The sequence below is a fragment of the Bacillus rossius genome, chromosome 18 (assembly GCF_032445375.1).
Source record: "Bacillus rossius redtenbacheri isolate Brsri chromosome 18, Brsri_v3, whole genome shotgun sequence".
Classification (NCBI taxonomy): domain Eukaryota; kingdom Metazoa; phylum Arthropoda; class Insecta; order Phasmatodea; family Bacillidae; genus Bacillus; species Bacillus rossius.
Window position 1 is genome coordinate 28,234,795 of NC_086345.1, and position 19,933 is coordinate 28,254,727.

General features: G+C 37.8%; 1 protein-coding gene across 1 annotated transcript; it reads right to left on the minus strand.

Moving 5' to 3' along the window:
- Nucleotides 1-2,087: 2,087 nt before the first annotated feature.
- On the minus strand, nt 2,088-19,640 carry LOC134541454 (zinc finger protein 696-like). Its single transcript, XM_063384922.1, has 3 exons — nt 19,466-19,640; nt 16,927-17,051; nt 2,088-13,228 (listed from the first exon to the last, which is right to left on the minus strand). Exon 3 carries the CDS (start codon nt 13,226-13,228, stop codon nt 11,438-11,440), a length of 1,791 nt encoding a protein of 596 aa, XP_063240992.1. The 5' UTR covers nt 16,927-17,051; nt 19,466-19,640; the 3' UTR covers nt 2,088-11,437.
- Nucleotides 19,641-19,933: the final 293 nt, after the last annotated feature.

Consider the following 19,933-nt stretch of genomic DNA (forward strand, 5'->3'; position numbering starts at 1 on the left):
TTTTACGTGTTTTAACATGTGTTTAATTATTACAGGTTATGTTGATTATTTTAACAATTTTACATTAAAACACATAAATCTAATTTGATTAAGATCTTATCATTTGTGGTACAGTATTAAGTATATTGCCTAAGCAACTTCACCTTATAGGATTACTAAATGAAACAATGAAACAGATGTAGCATTAGATAGATGTGAAACATACCCCCCCTCCCCCCCCGTCAAACAAAGGCTTTTTCTATTGAAATGTTTTTCCACTGTTTTTCACATAGATATGGAAAGACATTTGTTTACATCAACTGTTCCAACCTGCTTTTATTAACGATTGTCATCAAATAGTTCTAGGAAGTAAATTAAATTTTAAAAAAAAGTGTTTTGCACCATTTCAGTTCCCACGAATAATTCATGAGTAAGGTGTACATTCAATGGAATCTGTAGATTGACATGGCTTTCTTAAATGTTAGCACAACATTTGTCCAGCCCATCATCGTAATTTAATGAATTCACACAAAGAAACAAACCAATTCGTCCTAACTCTTTTTAATTGCAGAAAAAAAAATTTTCAAAACAGTACAGGAAACATAATCAACTATATACAGAATAATATGAATAACATCAAATGATTCAACACTGTAAATTTCAATCAATTCAAAATGAATGAAATGAAAATCAAAAAATTATGTCCAGCTGCAGTTTGAAATCTGATAAAGTCTTTGCTGTTATGCCTAATGAACTGTATAACTAAAAGATCTTTGAAAGCAGTAAACGAAAGGCAACCCCTAAACGCTTTAAACTAGCAACACTTGTAAATTTATTTAGGAGAGCTTTACCCCCGAATACAACTTCTCGTGGATTTTGCCCGTAAAACATAAAGCGGCACAAATGTAAAAACATTTTGATCATTGTCGTGAAAGAACAGAGTACAAGCATCGTCACAGCCTAAATGCAACCCTCAATCACAACTTCGAGCGGCAAAAACCCTTATTTTCTCTCTCAAGATCCGCACATTTACAATTGATAAACACACCCAATCACAAATCTCTGCCACAAACTGGGAAACGGCTGCGTTTCTCGCGTATCAAGAACATTTTCTTGGTAATATTTTAAGGCACTGACAATAGGCACATTATCAACTATTCAATATTGCAAAAAAAAAAACTCTATTATTTACAAGTTTAGAAAGTTTACCCTGCTCTGCCCCCCACACCATCACGCGTAGCGGTTGTCACCGGTACTTTCCCCGGGGTGTTTACAACTACCAGGTGAACCAATTTCAATTATTTTCAAGCTCTTTTAATAACATTTTCTGACAACTATTTACAGCAAAGAGAATGTAAGCAAAATTAAAAAAAAAACTACAATATAAATCTACTCTGTGCAGGAACTTGTAGATTGTGTCGGAAAATTGTAAACTTTCCATAAATAATTTCCACACTATGATTTAAGCAAACAGTCTCCAAATACAGTAGACTCAAAAGTAATATGGGTGCAGGTTATCCGGTTTGCAGGTTAGCCGTGCCATATTTCATTGACCCAGAAACACAAATAATATTTTTAACTTTTTTTTTTTGTGTAAACTCTTCAAGTGACAAGAGCATTTTATGCTGTGATTCAAAGATGGAAAATTCTGCCAAATATAGCGCATTCATAGTTGGTGTTAGAAGGTATCATGAACTTCAGAGACCACTGGAGCAACTTATAAACGCACGCTTGTGTCCTTGTGAACTGCACCTAAGTCAGGGCCGGCGCGGCTTTTCTGTGACTAACAGAGCAACAACTGGCGTGTATTTTCAATCAACAGAAGTTGAAAATCATCGACCATCTAGACATAAAAAAAAGGGCTATTATTTTGTGATACGTACTGTATAATTTTTCCCAGTAAATTACGCCTCAACACATTAATACATGTTACATGCAACCTTAAACAGCGTTTGTCTATAGATAGTCAGGAAAAAACTTTTTTTTTCTTTTCGAAAACTGCTTTAACCGTGTTTTTCGTTTATCCGCAGACTCCTTGTAAGTTATTACCCAGATAATCGGGAGTCTACTGTATTTATATCAAATGTGCAACTATAAACTGAAGTGAGGTGTCAAAAAAAAAAAAAAAACCAAAACCAAAGTAAGCAAAAGGCAGTTGGACAATAAAGTTCTATGACTTTCAGCAGATACTGTATATTGTTTCAGTGGCCTGTAAACACCCCGATTCAGTCACGATCCAACACTTGACGCATGACGCTGCTTCAACTGCCCCCTCAATTATTGGATATTGTTCCGAGTGTAAACGAACATGCAAACCTACTAAGCATACAAACTAGACATTAGTACTGAATTTCACCATCCCCCAATACCTTCCCTAAACTAAAATTAGTTGCAACTACACTAATATAATACAAATGAGTCCCTTACAATTATCATAATGTTAAGATACTATGACAAATAAAATGAAATATTAGATTTTAACAGAACCCTGACATACAATTGAATAAAGAAATGAAAAAAAAAAAAAAAATTAGTCATTAAATATTCATATAAACAGTTCTATGCTTAAACATATTAGAAAATTAAATTACAAAAAATGTGCATCACATTCACCTAAATGTAGGACCATGGAAATATGTAGGCCAGGCGCACAAATACACTGGGTTGTTGTGTCCGATACTGTAATAACCGCAAATATAATGTCTCACTAAAATTAGTAACCACATTTACACACAAAAAAAAATTGATCAATCAAAATGACTCCAGTCTGTAACTCCATTAACAAATATTGTAATAAAGTAATTATACATCTTTACATCTTACATTCAGATAAAAAAAATAATTATATTTAAAACATTACAAAAAATTATTCATTTGCAGACTAGATCTATTTCCAAAATCGTAAAAAAAAAATTACAGTTTCTATCCGAAACAATTGTACACGTCGTTACATAAACCTTGTCTAATAGACTATGAATTAACAACAAAAATGTTTTTTTTTTTTTTTATCATTACCAGCCCAGACCAGTTGCATAGGAAGAAATTCTGACACACATCAGGCTTACAAATTAGTGAGCAAGAAAAAATTATACTCTGATGGTAGGAAAATGAAAAAGAAAAAAAGTCTTGAAATCACACAGGTCATACTTAACCATATTTCAAATCGGGGGAAAGTATTTGTTCAATATTTTGACGGTGTGCAGCTAGACACAAATACTGCAACACTGCAAAACCTCCACATCCTTGTGTGATCTGAACAGATTACTGCTTTATAGTGTATGCTCAGTTCAAACGCAAATATTGAACATTATAATTTAACAGCGGATTTTCATGTTTCGTTCAGTAACGTGCATATGCATTAATAATGTATTTTGTTTGTTTAACCCTTTGAACTCCAAATTTCACGTAAGTCGTCAGACTTATTATCTTAAAACTTCTATTCCGATTCTTTGTCAAGTGCGACTCTCCAACCCCTTGAATTACGCGACACTATTCCACGTGACGTGATTCAAAGGATTGGAGAGACACACTCGACAAAGGACTGGAAATAGGAAGTTAAAGACGGAGTACTTGGCTCAAGATAGTAGTTCAAAGGGTTAAAATAAACTTGAGACGTATTTAGAACAAACAAACAAAATGCCTCGCAAATGAATATACACGATCATCCATCATCCACCACAAGACAGTATACATAAAAATGCAACTTCCTGTTTGAATAGCACAAGATTTAGCAGTAGCAGTCCGCTCCAACAACCAAGGTATAAAATTACCTGCTTACTTTATTCTTTACTGTGGTAAGTATAACAATTTAAGAATCATTCAAAATAAATTATCATCATCATTTCTAAACTTTAAAATTAATGACATTTTCCATTGCACTAGGAATAATAATTTAGCAACAATTTAAATAAATCAAAAAATTACAAGTTTCGTAAAGGCTTCAAAACAATTACAATGACCTGGAAAATTATATATTCTCCAATTCTAACTTTTTTTTTTTCAATATGAAAGACTTATTATTAGCATCTTCTGTGCTCATTGTTCGCACGCTAGCACCAACTCACGAGAACTAACGCAGGCACTGGCAAGTGAAGTGTCTTCAAAGAGCAATCGACAGTCCGACAGTAGACTCGGAGGTCATATCGAGGCACAAATCTGGCTGCAGGCACTTGGGACGTTAAAGTTCAACAGTTAGGGGGTCACGTTCAAAAAGGGTTCGTTCTAAAACTTCGCAATCTGCACTCTGGTAGGTTTGGATTAAAGGTGCAGCCAGGATTGATTTGTTTGCCTCTCCCCAGCAGCAAACAAATGCAAATCACAAGACTGTTTATGTGGTAATGCAACGCGTTCCCCATAGTCAAAAAATCTCAAAAACCCTTTCTTTTTACATAAATCTTCTCTTAAACACTTCAAATACATTAAGAATAGGTTTCTCAAAAGTAATTATTTTCAATAAAAAAAAATATCACATGACAAACAACATGAACGGGCATCACTTGTAAATTTCTTTTTACAAATTTTTCATTTCGATAAGTTTTTCCACACACAAAATGCAACATGGATTGTGTTACATGATCGTAAAAATATCATCTTAACAATTCAACAAGGTTTAAGGCAGGTTTCATTGTGGGCAGTACCGAGAGTAAACAACAACAGCACAGTGGAGTCCTGCTAATCGTAACCAATTAGAGCCGAGATCTATTCGGTTAAAAATAATATCTTCGGGCTAGCGGAATAATGCAGTAACGCAACAGCGTATAGTAAAATACATCTTTACAAACACTTAGTTATTATGTAACACAACCTGTAATATTTTTACATGCACAAAATCACTTATCAATGTTAATAATTGGGTCGACACATTAAGAATACTTTCTAAAATTCAAGAATTTAAAGTTTTTACCAAAATATTTTTCACCCCAAACTTTTTCGATCAGCGGACTCCGTGTACTTGCATGGCTAACAAACTGTGGGAAACGACAAGATAGGCGGACCGGATGCAAAGCACACGCTCACGTTGCCGCGAATGTTAAAAGAGTTCGCTCAACCACAACTCTCGCTGAAGACTTCCCAGCGCACAATTTCACAGGTTATAAATTAACTGAATTGCACGTTCAGTAAATATCATATCTTAAATTATTTTTTCCTCTAATATTTCACATTTTTGCACATGATAAATAAATTCATAATATAACCATATTTAATCATTCATACAACACTTTTACTAAAAAAAAAGCCCTCATTTATATTTTTATTGATTTAAGGCAAGGTTTTATGCCACGTACTAAAAGAATCGAATCGTGTGGTAAACAGTTTGTATGCAGCCTTCATATTCTAACTCTTTATTATTAGTACATCATTCATAAATCAATAAAAATTAGGTTTTTACAAAACTATGAAAAACTAAGTTTTCTATGGTCTAAGGAAAACCTAACTTTTACTGATATAATGAATGACTTACTAAAAATCAAGTGTTTGAAGACGAAGGCGACTTATGAAAGGTTAATCTAAAACTGTAATGCTTTCAGTACATGCTAGGGTTGCCATTAAATTTGCCTTGAAGTTGGTAAAAAACTATCACATACACTCACACTATTACAAAACTGTAGTTTGTCTTGTCTGCTCAAGCGTGACGCAAAAACTAATGGATGGATTTTGATGAAACTGTGAGTGATTAAAAGCTTATGATTAGACTAAAAACTGGGTTACACATGATCTCCTTACGATGATAAGAGCCAGAGATGTATTTTTTCTTTTCTTTTCACAATCAAGCGCGACCAATGTAAAGTGAGCTCCCATTTCAAGTTCATTCATATTAGCTGGACAGGATTCGATGAAGTTTCACCATTTCATCGATGATGCGTTCAATTCCACGGTTACGGGCTTTAGTAGCGGCAGTGAGGAGGGGAGTTTGCTCTGCCTTCAGATCGCCATAGCGAAGTGCGGGTACTCCGGCTAGCGTGGTTATGTAATGAATTCGTTTAAAAAACATGTGCAAAAACATGAAGTAGGAGAAAAATAATTACGATAATTGCCCCTTAATCTGAATTCACGCATCCTCCTGGCCCAGATCTTGAGATCTACAAAGAGGCGAGAAGGCCAGGGACTCGCTACGTAGGGGGGGAGGACCAGACGAGGCGAGTTCACGATCCTGCAGTGGCCCACCGCCACCTTCTGCAGGGACAACAGAGCACCCGCTCCCGAAACCAACAGAACTAAACCTTCACCCGCAGCCGTGATCTAGACTGCATGCCGGACGTTCCACGCTAACAGAACCAAGAACAAATGAACCAACATTCTAAACCTTGGCAAAATAACTGAACATTCAAAAAAAAATGCAACTCCACAAAAAAACACACAAATTTTAATTTTCCATACAAATTGCAAAAGAAAAGAAAAAAACTACAAGAAAATGTAGTACTACTTTTTTCAGTATGAAAAAATATAATTTTTGTAATTATGACGACAGACTCTAGATTCAGTGGGTTACATAGTAGAAAAAAAATTCCCCTTACCGACCTTGCAAGCTCTTAAAAACTGTAACAACATGAAGGATGTAATCATGATAAAACCGCAAGGACACTTCCATCATTATTTAAAGTTTCGCTTTAAGCCAGACCCAACTGATTGACACGTACCCTACCTACAGACTAAAGGCACGACATAAACCCCGATTTGTCTTCTGTGCACATTGACTTACAACTCACTCTCAGAACTGCACAATCAGCAGTTGCAAACATGGACACGCGTATTTGTTCACACGTTACAACTCAATAGTTTGTTGAAATTATTTAAGTAAGAAGTAACGCTCCAAGAGCCGTCCACCACAGGACACAATTTTGACAGTTAACTTGGCAAATAAGCCTTATTTAATCTCAGACTCCAACCCCTACAGTGAACTGAACGGCCGGTTTCCATATTCATCCTTAACAGACCATTTAACAATTTTCCTTTCTGTTTGTTTCAGAGATCCGTAGCGTAGTGGGATGCATAATGTCTTACGGTGCAAGTTTTCCGTTTTCAAGGCCCGGGTAAGGCATGGGTGTACATTTGAAAGATAATATTGCGATTAATAAATACATTAAAAGGGTGTCTATTTAGTACTGAGGGTCAGGTCGCAGACATAAAGCTGTTAACCATATAATTAATAAAATAAATACTTCAATACTTTAAATCTATAACTGTCCAGGATGTGTTGGTAGAACTGTCATCAGGATAAGGAAAAACATGTAGATTTCAAGACTACTTTGCTACCATAAAAATTTGTGTTAACACTTGCGAATATGTACATAATCATCACTACAATCGACTGCAGCAAAACAGTACGTCACAAGAAGGCACAGACAGTCAGTGGCGTAGCCAGGATTTGTGTATGGGGGGTGTTAAGAAGCATGGCCCCCCCCCCCCCCCGCATTAAAGCGGGGGGTCCAGGGGTCCTCCCCCGGGAAAATTTGGATTTTAAGGTGTAAAATAGTGCTATTTTAGCAGTTTTCGGTTCTTAAATTTAAATATTGTAATAATAAAAATTTTATTAATTTTAATATGAAATTTGTTTGAGTGATGAATAAGAAATTAATTAAAGATTTGGTGCTAAGGGGGGGGTTTGAACCCCTAAAACCCCCCCCTGGCTACGCCCCTGCAGACAGTCACAGCCAGAAGTGAAAAAGTTATAAGGAAGGGAGGTGGAGGCAAACGAAGAAACCAACACCTCAGTAATTACCCCGTAACCCCCCCTCCCAAACTTCTGCTTCTACCATCCTCTTTCTTCACAACTTATAATTTCATATTGTTTACCATCTCTTCTTGCCCACTCAACACTAGGATTTCGAGGAAAAAAAAAATCTCACAAACCACAGCAAAATTTTGTTGCTGTTCAAGACACTACATTGCAAAAAAAAAAGTGACCATGTTACTACCTTCTTATTTTAGTCATGCTTATCAAGTTGTTGATCTTCAACAGAATACTCTTGGAAGTGTGAAAAAAATAAATCTGTTCACAACGGTTTCTGGTACTTGCATTTTAAGTCCGCATCCTCCGACATTGGTGTTTCCTCAACGCGTACAAGGCACATTGGAATTTTTCTCGCAATTTACATGACAGCTTTCAAATATTCTGAAAAGAAACAGTCTATAAGAAGTTTGGCAGAGCAGTAGCATATTTGGAGACGCAAGCGTTAAAAAAAAAAAGGCTCAAGCTAGCTGATATCTCCATCACGCAACACCAGCGCGGACTACGCTACCGTAACCAGTCACAAGACAACCTGGAGTGTACATGAGCATAAGCTTATACTACTCAAAATTGAATAAATTTTAAAGTCTTTTGCCACAAGAAAAAACCCGATATGTTAATGCAGGGGAACTACACTACCTCGGCAGCACACTGAATAAGACAACTGAAATGCCTGATGCTATTTTTTTCCACCTTGGGCTTCCCTGGAATAAAAACAAGTGCAAGCCAGCAAAACTTTGCTTTCGAGTTGCTCGTCCAATTTTATTTTTTTCCATGTCGCCACGGGGAATATTGATTTTTACATTAGGAAGCACAAAACTTTTCAGAGATAATTTCCACATGATTTATAATTTATTCAGTAGGAAAGACTAAACTGAAGTGAGGTGTAAAAAACAAAATACAAGATACCAAAAGGTTCCCGAAAATTAAAGTTTCAAAATCTTGAACAACATTACTGTTTATTTTGGAGACAATTTTGTGACCAATTCATCAGTTCCATCATTTTTAGGATTGTGAGAATATTCAAATTTTTGAATATCAAAACAAATAATTTGTTATTCATATTCAATTCAATTTCAAATACTAACACTGAGAAAAAATGAATATTCAGTCGTTTACGAATACGGCTGTGCGGGTTTACCAAAAACTGTCTCGTCGGGCGGAGACAAAATTTCCACTGGATTTTCGTAATGTTTTAGGATTACTTAAATTGGATTTTTTTTTGCTACATCTGACCATGAAACATTTTGTGAAGACTAATATAGTAAAGCCAGATTTAACAGTACCTAATTCGGAATCATTACTAAACATCCGCGTTATCAGCTAAAGTATTTTATGCAGAAGAGATTCCTGCAGGTAAATAAGATTAGAGCATACTGATAAGGATAAATATGTATCCGTAAAAACTCAAAACATTGCATGGGTGTTAAAATTTGACAGTTTTCAGATCAGAGAGTAGAAAGACGGCACGCACGCTCTGTGATTAGTTTAGTTCAAAACCGTGGGGGTGGAGGAGGGTGGCGAAGAGAAAAAAACTTGTACAGATCTGTTGGAAAACATCTGGTCGCATACTCGCAGCAAAGACTCGTAAAGCCTAACAACTTATGACAATGTTTTTCTGGTGGATAATGCACAGCGAACAATACTGGATACAGACCCACACACACACACACTCTCCTAGCAGTGACCGCTCAGGCAGTTAGTTATCTTCTCCCGAGTGGCCCAACAAAAAAAAAATTCACTCTATGAGGGGGAAAAAAACTGCCTCTTTTATCAAGCACACATCATTACACAGAAAAATAGAGGAACATTCTAAGCAGATATTCGCAATTTCACTGACCTTGAGAGACACTAAGCGGAAGACTGTATGACTGACTCCTATATTTTGTGTCCGGCTCCTATACTTTCAGAGATTTTGTAGATTTTTATCCCCCCCCTCCCCACCAACTTAATATCCACGCCCATGCATGTCAGGCACCCACGCTGATGAACAGCAACAGTGCGGCAAACATAACCTCAACAAGTGCGGCAACATTCGTGATCACAAATATCCACAGCAGTTTGTAACACTACAGCCAATCACGACAACTTAACTTATACTCTGACAAAACATAACAGTAGTTTCAACAATCTTTTAACTACAAACTGTAATATTTTGCTCACTTTAGATCAATTAAGTAAATTACAAAATTTTTTTTGTACAAAAATACTTGTATCTAATTAAATATTTATGCAAAAAAAAATTGATTCATTTTTTACATATGTATGTCAGGCTGCTCATAAATGTCTCGAGGAATCCAAAGAAACATTTGCGTACAATTGGTTTCTGATGTATTTCCATGGGAATGCAAACACAGTAGGAATACGTAGCTGAGGTAGTCAAACATCGAAAATAAAATTAAGTTCACTTCACAAAACCTGAAAGAAAAAAAATGGAACAAGAATAAATCAGGCTAAAACAAAACACGGCTTTTAAGTTATTAATGGCCCCTCAACACCTGTTTAGTAACAATTTAATCATAACAACAAAACTGGATTAGTACAGCAATTATCTAACTGCTACTTAAGACCCTACTTCCTTAATGACTAATAAAATTATTACAAAAGACTTCGTGCAGCATAATTTATGACAAGAGTTTTAAAGAAACAGTGCGACTTATTGCTGCTACATAAATCATAAAATAAATTTCACTCATTTCACAACTAAGGCACTAATTAATAACCTTACAGGTCGTTCACAAAATATCCACAGACCTTACGAGGAAAACTACGGCTAAGCCCAACCCCATAGTTCAGTTATTGTATAACTACTCTAACACAGAAACAGTATTTCAAGAGCTAAAAAAAACTGTCCATCTTTGTTTAGTTAATTCTTACAACCTTAATTTGTTATCTACAGCCATGTCGTGTTCACAACACAGCCGATTTCCTGGTCAACATAAATTATAAAAACATAATGCAGCAACACTGGGAAAAAAAATATAGTTTTTCATTCAGACGGGCTTCGCAAAACGTCTGAAACAATTATTTTTCTCTCTCCAGAAAATATCTGTGTACGTGTCCAGGTACAACGGTATACTGTTGAGGAATAAATTATTGCACTGCAATTCAACAAAACCTTACAGGACAAAATGTATCTTTTTCACATAAATAAAATTTCTCGGAATTTTCCCAATGCACATATTGCAATTCTATTAATTTTTTGTATAATATATATATATATATATATATATATATATTTTTTTTTTCAGATCAAACATACTTTAGGCACTTTGAGAAATGCTATAAATATTTTCCATGAATAGAAAAAAAAATATATTGACGATATTATTGTTTGTGGGAGTTCTGAATCCGTCTTGTCTCACTTACTGTACACATTCAAGGTAGTTGCTGGCGGGCGTCAAGTCGATTTCTTGTATATATCTTTCATAATTTTTTTTTCCCGAATCAAACACACTTTAGGCAATTTGAGAATAGCTATAAATATTTTTCTATGAATATAAAAAAAATATATTTTAACAATATTATCGTTTGTGGGTGTTTTGAATCCGCCTTGTCTCACTAACTGAACACATTAAAGGTAGTTTCCGGCGGGCGCCAGTCAATTTCTTGTATATCATTTATAAATTTTTTTCAATCAAACACACTTTATAAGCAATTTGAGAAACGCTATAAATATTTTCTATGGGTAGGATAAAAGTATAATCGTGGTAGTGTTTGTGACGGGCGTCAGTCGTAGCCGGTGACGAGCTTCTCGAGGTGTCGGTCCAGGTGCTGCTTGAGGTGGCCCTCCAGCAGGAAGCTGGCGTCGCACACCATGCACGTGTGCGCGTGCTTCTGGCCGTGGTGGCGGGCGTGGTCGCGCAGCGCCGCCTCCGCGAAGAAGCTGGCGCCGCACGTGGCGCAGAAGTGCGCACCGCGCCCCTCGTGGCAGCGCAGGTGCTGCAGCAGCTTGTGGTTCGACACGAACGCCTTGGCGCAGCGGTCGCACTTGAAGGGCTTGCCCGTGTGCAGCATCATGTGCGTCATGAGGCCCGACTTCTGCGGGAAGCGGTGGGCGCACACCTGGCAGCAGTACGGCTTCTCGCCCGTGTGGATGCGCAGGTGCTGCTTCAGGATCGAGCGCACCGCGAAGCTCTTGCCGCAGAACGTGCAGGGGAAGGGGCGCTCGCCCGTGTGCACGCGCAGGTGGCGCTCCAGGTGGGACTTCTTGGTGTAGCCCTTGCCGCACGGCTCGCAGAAGAACCGGCGGTCCGTCATTCCCGGCGGGTAGATCTTCATGAGGTCCCGGGGGTCCAGGGCCTTCGCCGGCGAGCCGGGCTCCCTCGCCCCCCGGCTCGACGAGGCGATGTTCTCCATGCTGTCGCACGATATCGGCATGAACGCCTCCCTCTTTATCGCCGGGCCGTCCGACTCCGGGGAGAACTCCTCCCTCGCGCCGCCGGGACCGCAGCGGAATCTCGAGTCACCCTTCTCGCCCTTCCTCGCCACTTTCTTCTTCCCCCTTATCTTCCTGACGGACGACTTTTTCCCGGTGCTCGCGGCGTGGGGCGTCTTCTTCGATCGAAGCACGCTGAACTGTTTCTGGGCCTTGCGAGCGGAGCCCCGGCCCGTGGCGACCGGTGCCGGGGCGGTTCCCCCGGTCTGCGGCAGAGAGCTCGGGGCGTGCCTCGCTGCGGTGCTCACCTGGCCCAGTTGCAGGAACGCATCCACGACGGAACTCTCCAACTCCCTGTCCGCCTCGCTCGCGCCGAACGCCGGCCTGGCCTTCCCGCCCGGCGGTGGGACCAGCGACTGTGGCAAGAGGTACTGGTTGTTGAAGTAGCGTCTGGGCGTTTGCTGCTTCTTCCTTTTGGAGTGCCTGCCGAGGCTGGAGGGTGGCTCCGCAGAGCCGGCCACGCCCTCCGAGGGAACGATGTCTCGTGGGGGTTGACCGGCATCGTCCGGATCATCACGACCGGCTCCGTCGCCTTCAGGCAGAGAGGGCGCCAGTGGTGCTATGCCTATGCTCCCGCCCTCGTCTTTGTGCTTCGCCCTCTGCTTGCCAGAGTGCGGGTCGTCCTTCCACAGCTCCGGCCCCGCGAGGGGCTTGTCTTCCCGACCGTTGCCGTCCGAATCGGTCTCCAGCCCTCCCTCAACCGTTTCCTGCACGTCCTGCATTTCATCATAGCTCGGGCTCAGAGGGGTCAGGAGCGTCCGCCTGTCCGGAGTCTTCTCCCCGAACGCGAAGGGCTTCTCTGTCTCCGCGTCGTCGCCGGGCTCCATCTTCATGAGTATGTCCTCGATGGCCCGGGGGCTGGCGCGGCCCGCCTCATCCAGGTCCACCACCAGGTGGCCCGGCGACGGGGGGCAGTCGTCGGCCGCGAGCTCCAGACCGCGCTGCGCCAGGAGGGCCAGGGACAGCTCCTCCGGGGTGTGGCTGCGCATGTGGTGGGCGTGCAGCTTCGAGGGCGCCTCCAGACGCAGCTCGCACATGCAGCACAACAGCTGCGGGCTCACCACCACGCTGGACGGGGCCATCTGCAAGACGCAACACGCCCTGCCCCAGCTCCGAACCACACCAACCATCCGTTTCATCCGCCGACGCTACGCAGCTAGCCTAGCGATGCGCGCGACTTCATCCGTCCGACGAACCTGCCGACAATACACTACTTCTCTCTCTTTCGCTCTCATCTCGATGTTGTTTACTATTGAGTCGAGTTCCATACAGGAAATCCTCGAAAAAATTCTAAGGAATGAGTATGTAAGCAATCATAAACTCCACAGGACTGCATTTTGGTGTCTGGTGCGGCGAAACCATAGGTCAAAAGTATGAATTTGCAAAAATTTAGACCGGATGACGGATCAAATTCTTCTGGCTCTCCGATTGGCTGCAGGCCACGTGATGAATGGACGGACTGCATCGACTGGCTGCGGTAATCCCAGCGTTGCCGCTGCTCCGCTTTATAACGTGAATGAAGTTAACTTTCAAAAATTTATTGCAGCTTTCAGCTGTAGTGCATTTAAGCTTTATCTATATATTATTGAATTGATGTGCATTATTCATCTCTGTCACAAATACACAAAATGTAACCGACAAAATGCCAGTCTCAAAATGTGTTTCAACTGACTGCATGTAACCAAATATCATAGTCGGGTAACATGGGGAACTCAGATGTTTTTCCCCACAGTTAAAACAATTTCAAAAGTTCTCTATTTAGCGTTAATGGCTTGCTACATGAAAAATATCAAAATAAGAAATTTTATTCAAATAATACCGAAGTTAAAAATAAAAATTTGATTCATCACATTTTATGACACTAGCAACTCCCTCACCCCTAGCCAAGGTTTTGTACAGATATGATCTACTAATGTGACGCCATTTAGATTTAATATGTACTTAAAAGAATTGAGTTCTCATTAGTGTCAATGTTTTCAAAAATTATATACATACTAATTATATGTAATGCCCATAACCAAAGAATTTCTTTGTAAACTATGTCGACAGCTTTTTTTTTCTCACGAGACCACACAAAGATGTGGTGTTTGGAAGTCAAACACGAAAAGAGCTACATGTAGCTGTAAATGTAAAAAGCACTCGATGCTCAAATCTATTCCTGCAAAATTGAATGTTTGCCCACCTGCGCTTTATTTATTGCCATCGGAAAATACAGATGTGGGTACTAGGAACTGAAGTCATTTGAATTGTTATTAGTTATGTACAAATCAGCACGAAGCAATGTTAAATACCCTAAAAGAATCTTCATACGATAATTACAAAACATTGAGATTTCTTTATCATCTTTAAATTAAACTCAATGTATTATATATGTGAATCTTCCGGAAGATGTGCTCTAAATAATGGTGAAAACCCAATCCATTGCGTAATTTCGAAGAAGTAAAAGAACAAACAGAGATGCTGGTAACAACTTAGTTCTTAGTTTTAAAATCTTAAAGAAATGAATTACATCAAAGGTAAGTGCCCCGGTACTCGTCACTGCTCCAATGGTCGTCACTAGCAACTTCAAATGTAAATAATAGTGAAGTAGCTCAATATATCGCCAACTTAAATATTGACAAAAATTTGGTCGACGTTCTAGCTGAAATTACCACAATAGTTTTCGGAACAAACACTATTTTCAATCAAAAAAAGTCCGTGCATCAAAAGTTCGTAGAGCAGTGAAGATAAATAGGGGAATTCCTATACTAAAACACTAAGGACGTTAGTGCACATTTTTACTTCTAATTCTGTAATTTTTCATGTTTATTCGTGATGTTTTGTGCTGAATGTGTTAGTTAAATGTTCTTGAAGAGGTGAAAGTGTTTATTTAAAAAAATTCGTTTTCTTTGTATGATTTAGTTAGGGTGACAAAAACTGGATCAATAAAAACCTTGTATTGCTAGTGTTCGTCATACCTGACGAGCACTGGTACATTTAATATTTTATTTAAAGTTGTGCTAAGTTACACCCTAAAGTTCTTAAATAATATTGGTTCTTTGTTGTTAATAGACAAAGTACGTTATTACGATCAGATCCAGTAGTCGTCACCTATGACGACTTCCGATGCATGTGTATGACGACTTCTGGGTCGGAAATTACTTTACTTTATTGATTGCAAAAATTGTGTAGGCATTGTTGTTTACATTAATTTAGGGGTCATTCGATATATATTTTGACATTAATAAGTAAACTAAACATTTTAATGTGTCTCGTTCTTTAATTACAGGGCAAAATGCCAAAACGGAAAATACTGTTGTATGAAGAGTCAGCCATGGAAGCTGCTCTTAAAGATGTAGCGAATGGTATGAGTATAAAATGAGCAGCGGAAAAAAATAGTGTGCCAAGGAACACATTGTCCGATAAACACAAAGGCAAATCGCCCTTGGGTAGGAAGATGGGCGGGCCCTGATTCATTTTTATATTTTACTTGTGATACCGCATAACATGCTATGTTATGTTGCAGCAACGAATTGAGTCGTATTGCGTACGCGTACAGTATGACGTCGCGTAAATAATAATAAATAGAATATAAACAATTAACAATATTTGATAATTAAACAGTTTTTGTTAACCAAGAAACAATTAAATCTCATTAGAGCGGCTTTATTATATTTCTTTTAAGATAAGAACAAAAAAAACGTGAAAATACGCGATAGTGAAAAACAAAAACATACATATTTCTAATTTGTAAAAAAATACTTTGTTACGTTGTTTCTGTTCCAATCTCAAACTTTGTCTACACACATAATACCTTTAATAAACAGTAAAAAAACTTAGACGAGGAATTTCCAAATTATACTTTATTAATAAACAAACATCGTTCTTTGTATCGTAAATTCATTGAATATGCGCGCGCATGCGTAAAATATACGAGAAATGCGAGTAACAAAATGCAGCCGTGTGTAACGTTTCGTTACTCGTTACTAGACGGCACACCCGTTACTCAGTAACGAATACATTCGGTTTGCTACAGCTCTATGTGCTGTCCCTCTTTGTTCCGTGAGTGCTGTAAGTAAATTCAAAATTTAATGAGGATTATTCATTATATTACAGAACGATCTTTATGAAATGCCATTTTGATGTTTAAAATATAGTACCAAATAAAATTTGAAGCCCAAATAGTACAATATGTACTATCATTCTGGATCCATGAATTAAAACTAATGCAGCCGAAATCGCACATGACGACTACTGGCACAAACATGTGACGAACACTGGCAAACACGAAAATTTGCATGACGACTACTGGCTCGAAATCACACTTTTTTCAAAATTATAAATCTACAAAAATAATTTGTGTTTATCGAAGAGTGTTGGATAGCATTGTAGAGTAAAGTTTGAGGTTAAAAACAAACATGTAGGGGCAGTAATACACCTACAAGGTTATGTACACAATTTTTTTTTAATAAAACTCTTCTTAGCATGACGACTACTGGTACATCTACCTAAAATCTTATGAGACTGATGAGGGTATGTGGAGGAGAGGGGCGGGGGTAAAGTGATGTGCGAGTGTTGACGGAAAGTGCGAGTGGGGAAAACGAGAGCTCTCGGAGTAAACACTGTGATGTCTACCACTTGTTCAGAACCTAGGGTTTGCCCCCGTCGGGAATCAAACCCGGATCGTCTTCAGGCGAGCGGTTGCACCACTTAAGCCCCTGTGGTCCCTAATTCATACCACGAATGTACTACGAAGAGTGTTAAAATATTTTATAGATAATGTGTTATTTCAACGCCATACCTATTTGGGAAGCTGTTGCAGAGACGATGTGAGTAATGGTGCTGCATCTTACATTCTTTTGACGACAGACATCCTGTCGCTACGCCAAGTGTGTCATGTGGTCACAATCCAGACCACCAGGGAGCCTGCAAGACAAATGAAACCAATATATCCTTCCACACAAGCAAATGTGTCAGCTACGTAACATGGGTCGTACCCTATTGGGCAACCAAAAATTAAATACTTTTTGAGGGCCCCTATACTTCATCACCTTCATAGGTATCAAAAGATAGAAAATCACTTTTAATATCACAAAATTACCTCAAGAAAGTAACAAAGTTAAATAGTTAAGTTATTTGGTTAGTTCAGTTCTTGCAGATAAGCCCCTATTGTCCAGAATAATCTCCGGAACACATCTGATCCAAGCAGTGCATCCGAATTTTATACCCCTACAATTTACTATGATCAATAATTATTAAGTAAAAACAATAAAACACACCTTTTTAGTTCAAAGGTGAGCTAAAAACATGTGAGAAACACATTAAAAACTTTTTTAACACACAAAATCTGATCTTGTAGTCGGAAATTCTCAAATTGTACTGCACATGTTGTTTGCTGCCAACCAATCTTTATTAAGGAGTTTTTAAGGATTTAACTCGGTAGTGAGAATAAGGGAATGGAATGTCTCGGAAGAGTGAATTCTTGTGCCCAATCACTGCAGCCTTCAAAATCTTATTCCTGACTGAATACGTATTTTCAAGAGAAAATTATTACTTTTGAATTTATTAACTACAAACAGTGAAACCTCAATAATACAAACTTGAAGGGACCATAATTTTATCACTTTGCAATAATGAAAGTTAATATCAACCAAACTATTGCAAAAATAAAAAAAACACACAATTTATACAATTTCTAAATCAGATTCAAATAAATTTAAAGGTTGCACACAATTTCATACCACACAAAATGTAGGTACTTACTTTAGGGATTGTAAAATATAATTTTAGTATTTTAGGATGGGTTATGTTTAAGTGTCAACATTCAAAATTTAATTTTAAAATAGTTTAATACCTGCATGGTGTTATTCAATAAGAAAATAAAATTTCTCCATAACCAAATATTAAAATTTAAAAAAAACCAACATATTTTTCCTTATTATTAAATAAAAACGTAATGTTAATGTAAGTCTGTAGTTTCTCACCAGTTCAACTCATCCAAACTAATTAGACAAATGTTACTACATATTACACTAATTATTTTATCAATCTAGTTAAATACCACATAGGCTAAAGGTATTTTTACTTTTATTTTGTAGCGTCCTAACACAAAGTAGTTGTAGCAAACTCAACACTCCACATATTGTATCACATTAATTAACTTCGAAAGATTTATACGTACACTTAATTTTACTCTTTTTTTTGTCTTCATACTACTGGTACGTTAAGTTGTGTACAAAAGCGTCTGATCAATCAAATGGTGAAGGATTTTAATGAGTAACATATTCCACAAAATGTATAAATGAATAACAGACAGGTCTGTACACCACTAAATACTATCATAATTACCCAATTCAAAGAGCAGCGGATAACGTGTTACAAAAATGATCCAAGTGAATGGCGCGTTAACATCAGTAAGACCTATAAAACCACTTAAGAACGTTTAACATTTTTTTAAATTTTTTTTTTATTTGTATCCAATAGATTCAATTTTTGAACAGTATGTTCACAGAATATAGGGCTTGTCATTTTGATATACATAAAAATATGTATAACACTTAACACATATACAATATATACATGACTTATAGACAATATCATATACATAGGTAGAAATACTTATGATATTAAAAAAAATGTACATAAAACTAACACAATTCAATATAACTTACATGTTAAAAATCAATAAGTTAATCTTAAAAGCTCTTATTTACCATAAAGGATACATTGCTTCAGGCTTTACTTGGAAAACAGAAGACTATAATTCAAATATTATTTTTATAAATAAATAAAAAATTACAAGCTTAAAAAGTAATTGTATATTTCTTGTATGCTATAAAATCATTTATTTTCAAACATATTATGAATTTTTTTTGTTATATATTTCTAAATTTACTTCAGCAGTTACATGCTTAGGTAATCTATTATCTATTATACATTTGTACACAATCAGACCCGTTTGACTTCGGAAATTATGTACGTTTTCAATACATTTTTTTCAATGGTGCCCACAGCACGCCGTGCAAAAATCCAGCTAAATGTTCCAACGGTATATTTTGTCCGTTTGCTTACATTAATTACACATATTAAGTCATTTCCCTAGCAAAGTAAATTCCTCGGGCCATTTATAAAGTTCACGTCGAAGAGAAAACTTAATACAACGGCAAAAATTAATTGCCAACAGGTGGGCACGCACACAAGCCCCATCAAACGCATGCATAACCCGAGTCAAATGAATCTATGACCTACATGACTGTTTCATTATCTCGCTGAGAACAACAGATATATCCGGCACAGTAATAAATTTACAACGCTTAGCAAACGCATTGTTTAAATAATACCTTTATTTTGACGATGGCAGCCTCGCATCGAAGAAACTCGCACGTTTAGCAGCGTATCATTTATCCCAAAGCGCAAACCAGTAAACAGCCTTGTTTCAATTCGACTTCTCAAACAAGTTCCGACTTCCGATCAAATCGCGCAACCTTGAACACTCGAACGTGGCCACGCACAACACGGTGACGCTATCTGTCGGGGAAACATTTAACTGTTTGAAAAATTATTGCAAAGAAAAAAATGGTAGATTTTTACATCATTTTATACAAGTTCAAATTTATTTCGTATATGCTCAATCCGCTAGACAGTCAGAAGAGTTTATCAAATAGCTGTGCACTTATGGATAAAATCTGAATCAAAAGAAGTAAAAATATTAAACAAATATATATATATAACTAAAATGTAATATAACTTAAACATTTGTTTTACTGTCTTAATTTAAGTTTTTTTTTGCATATCAGATCGACACACAC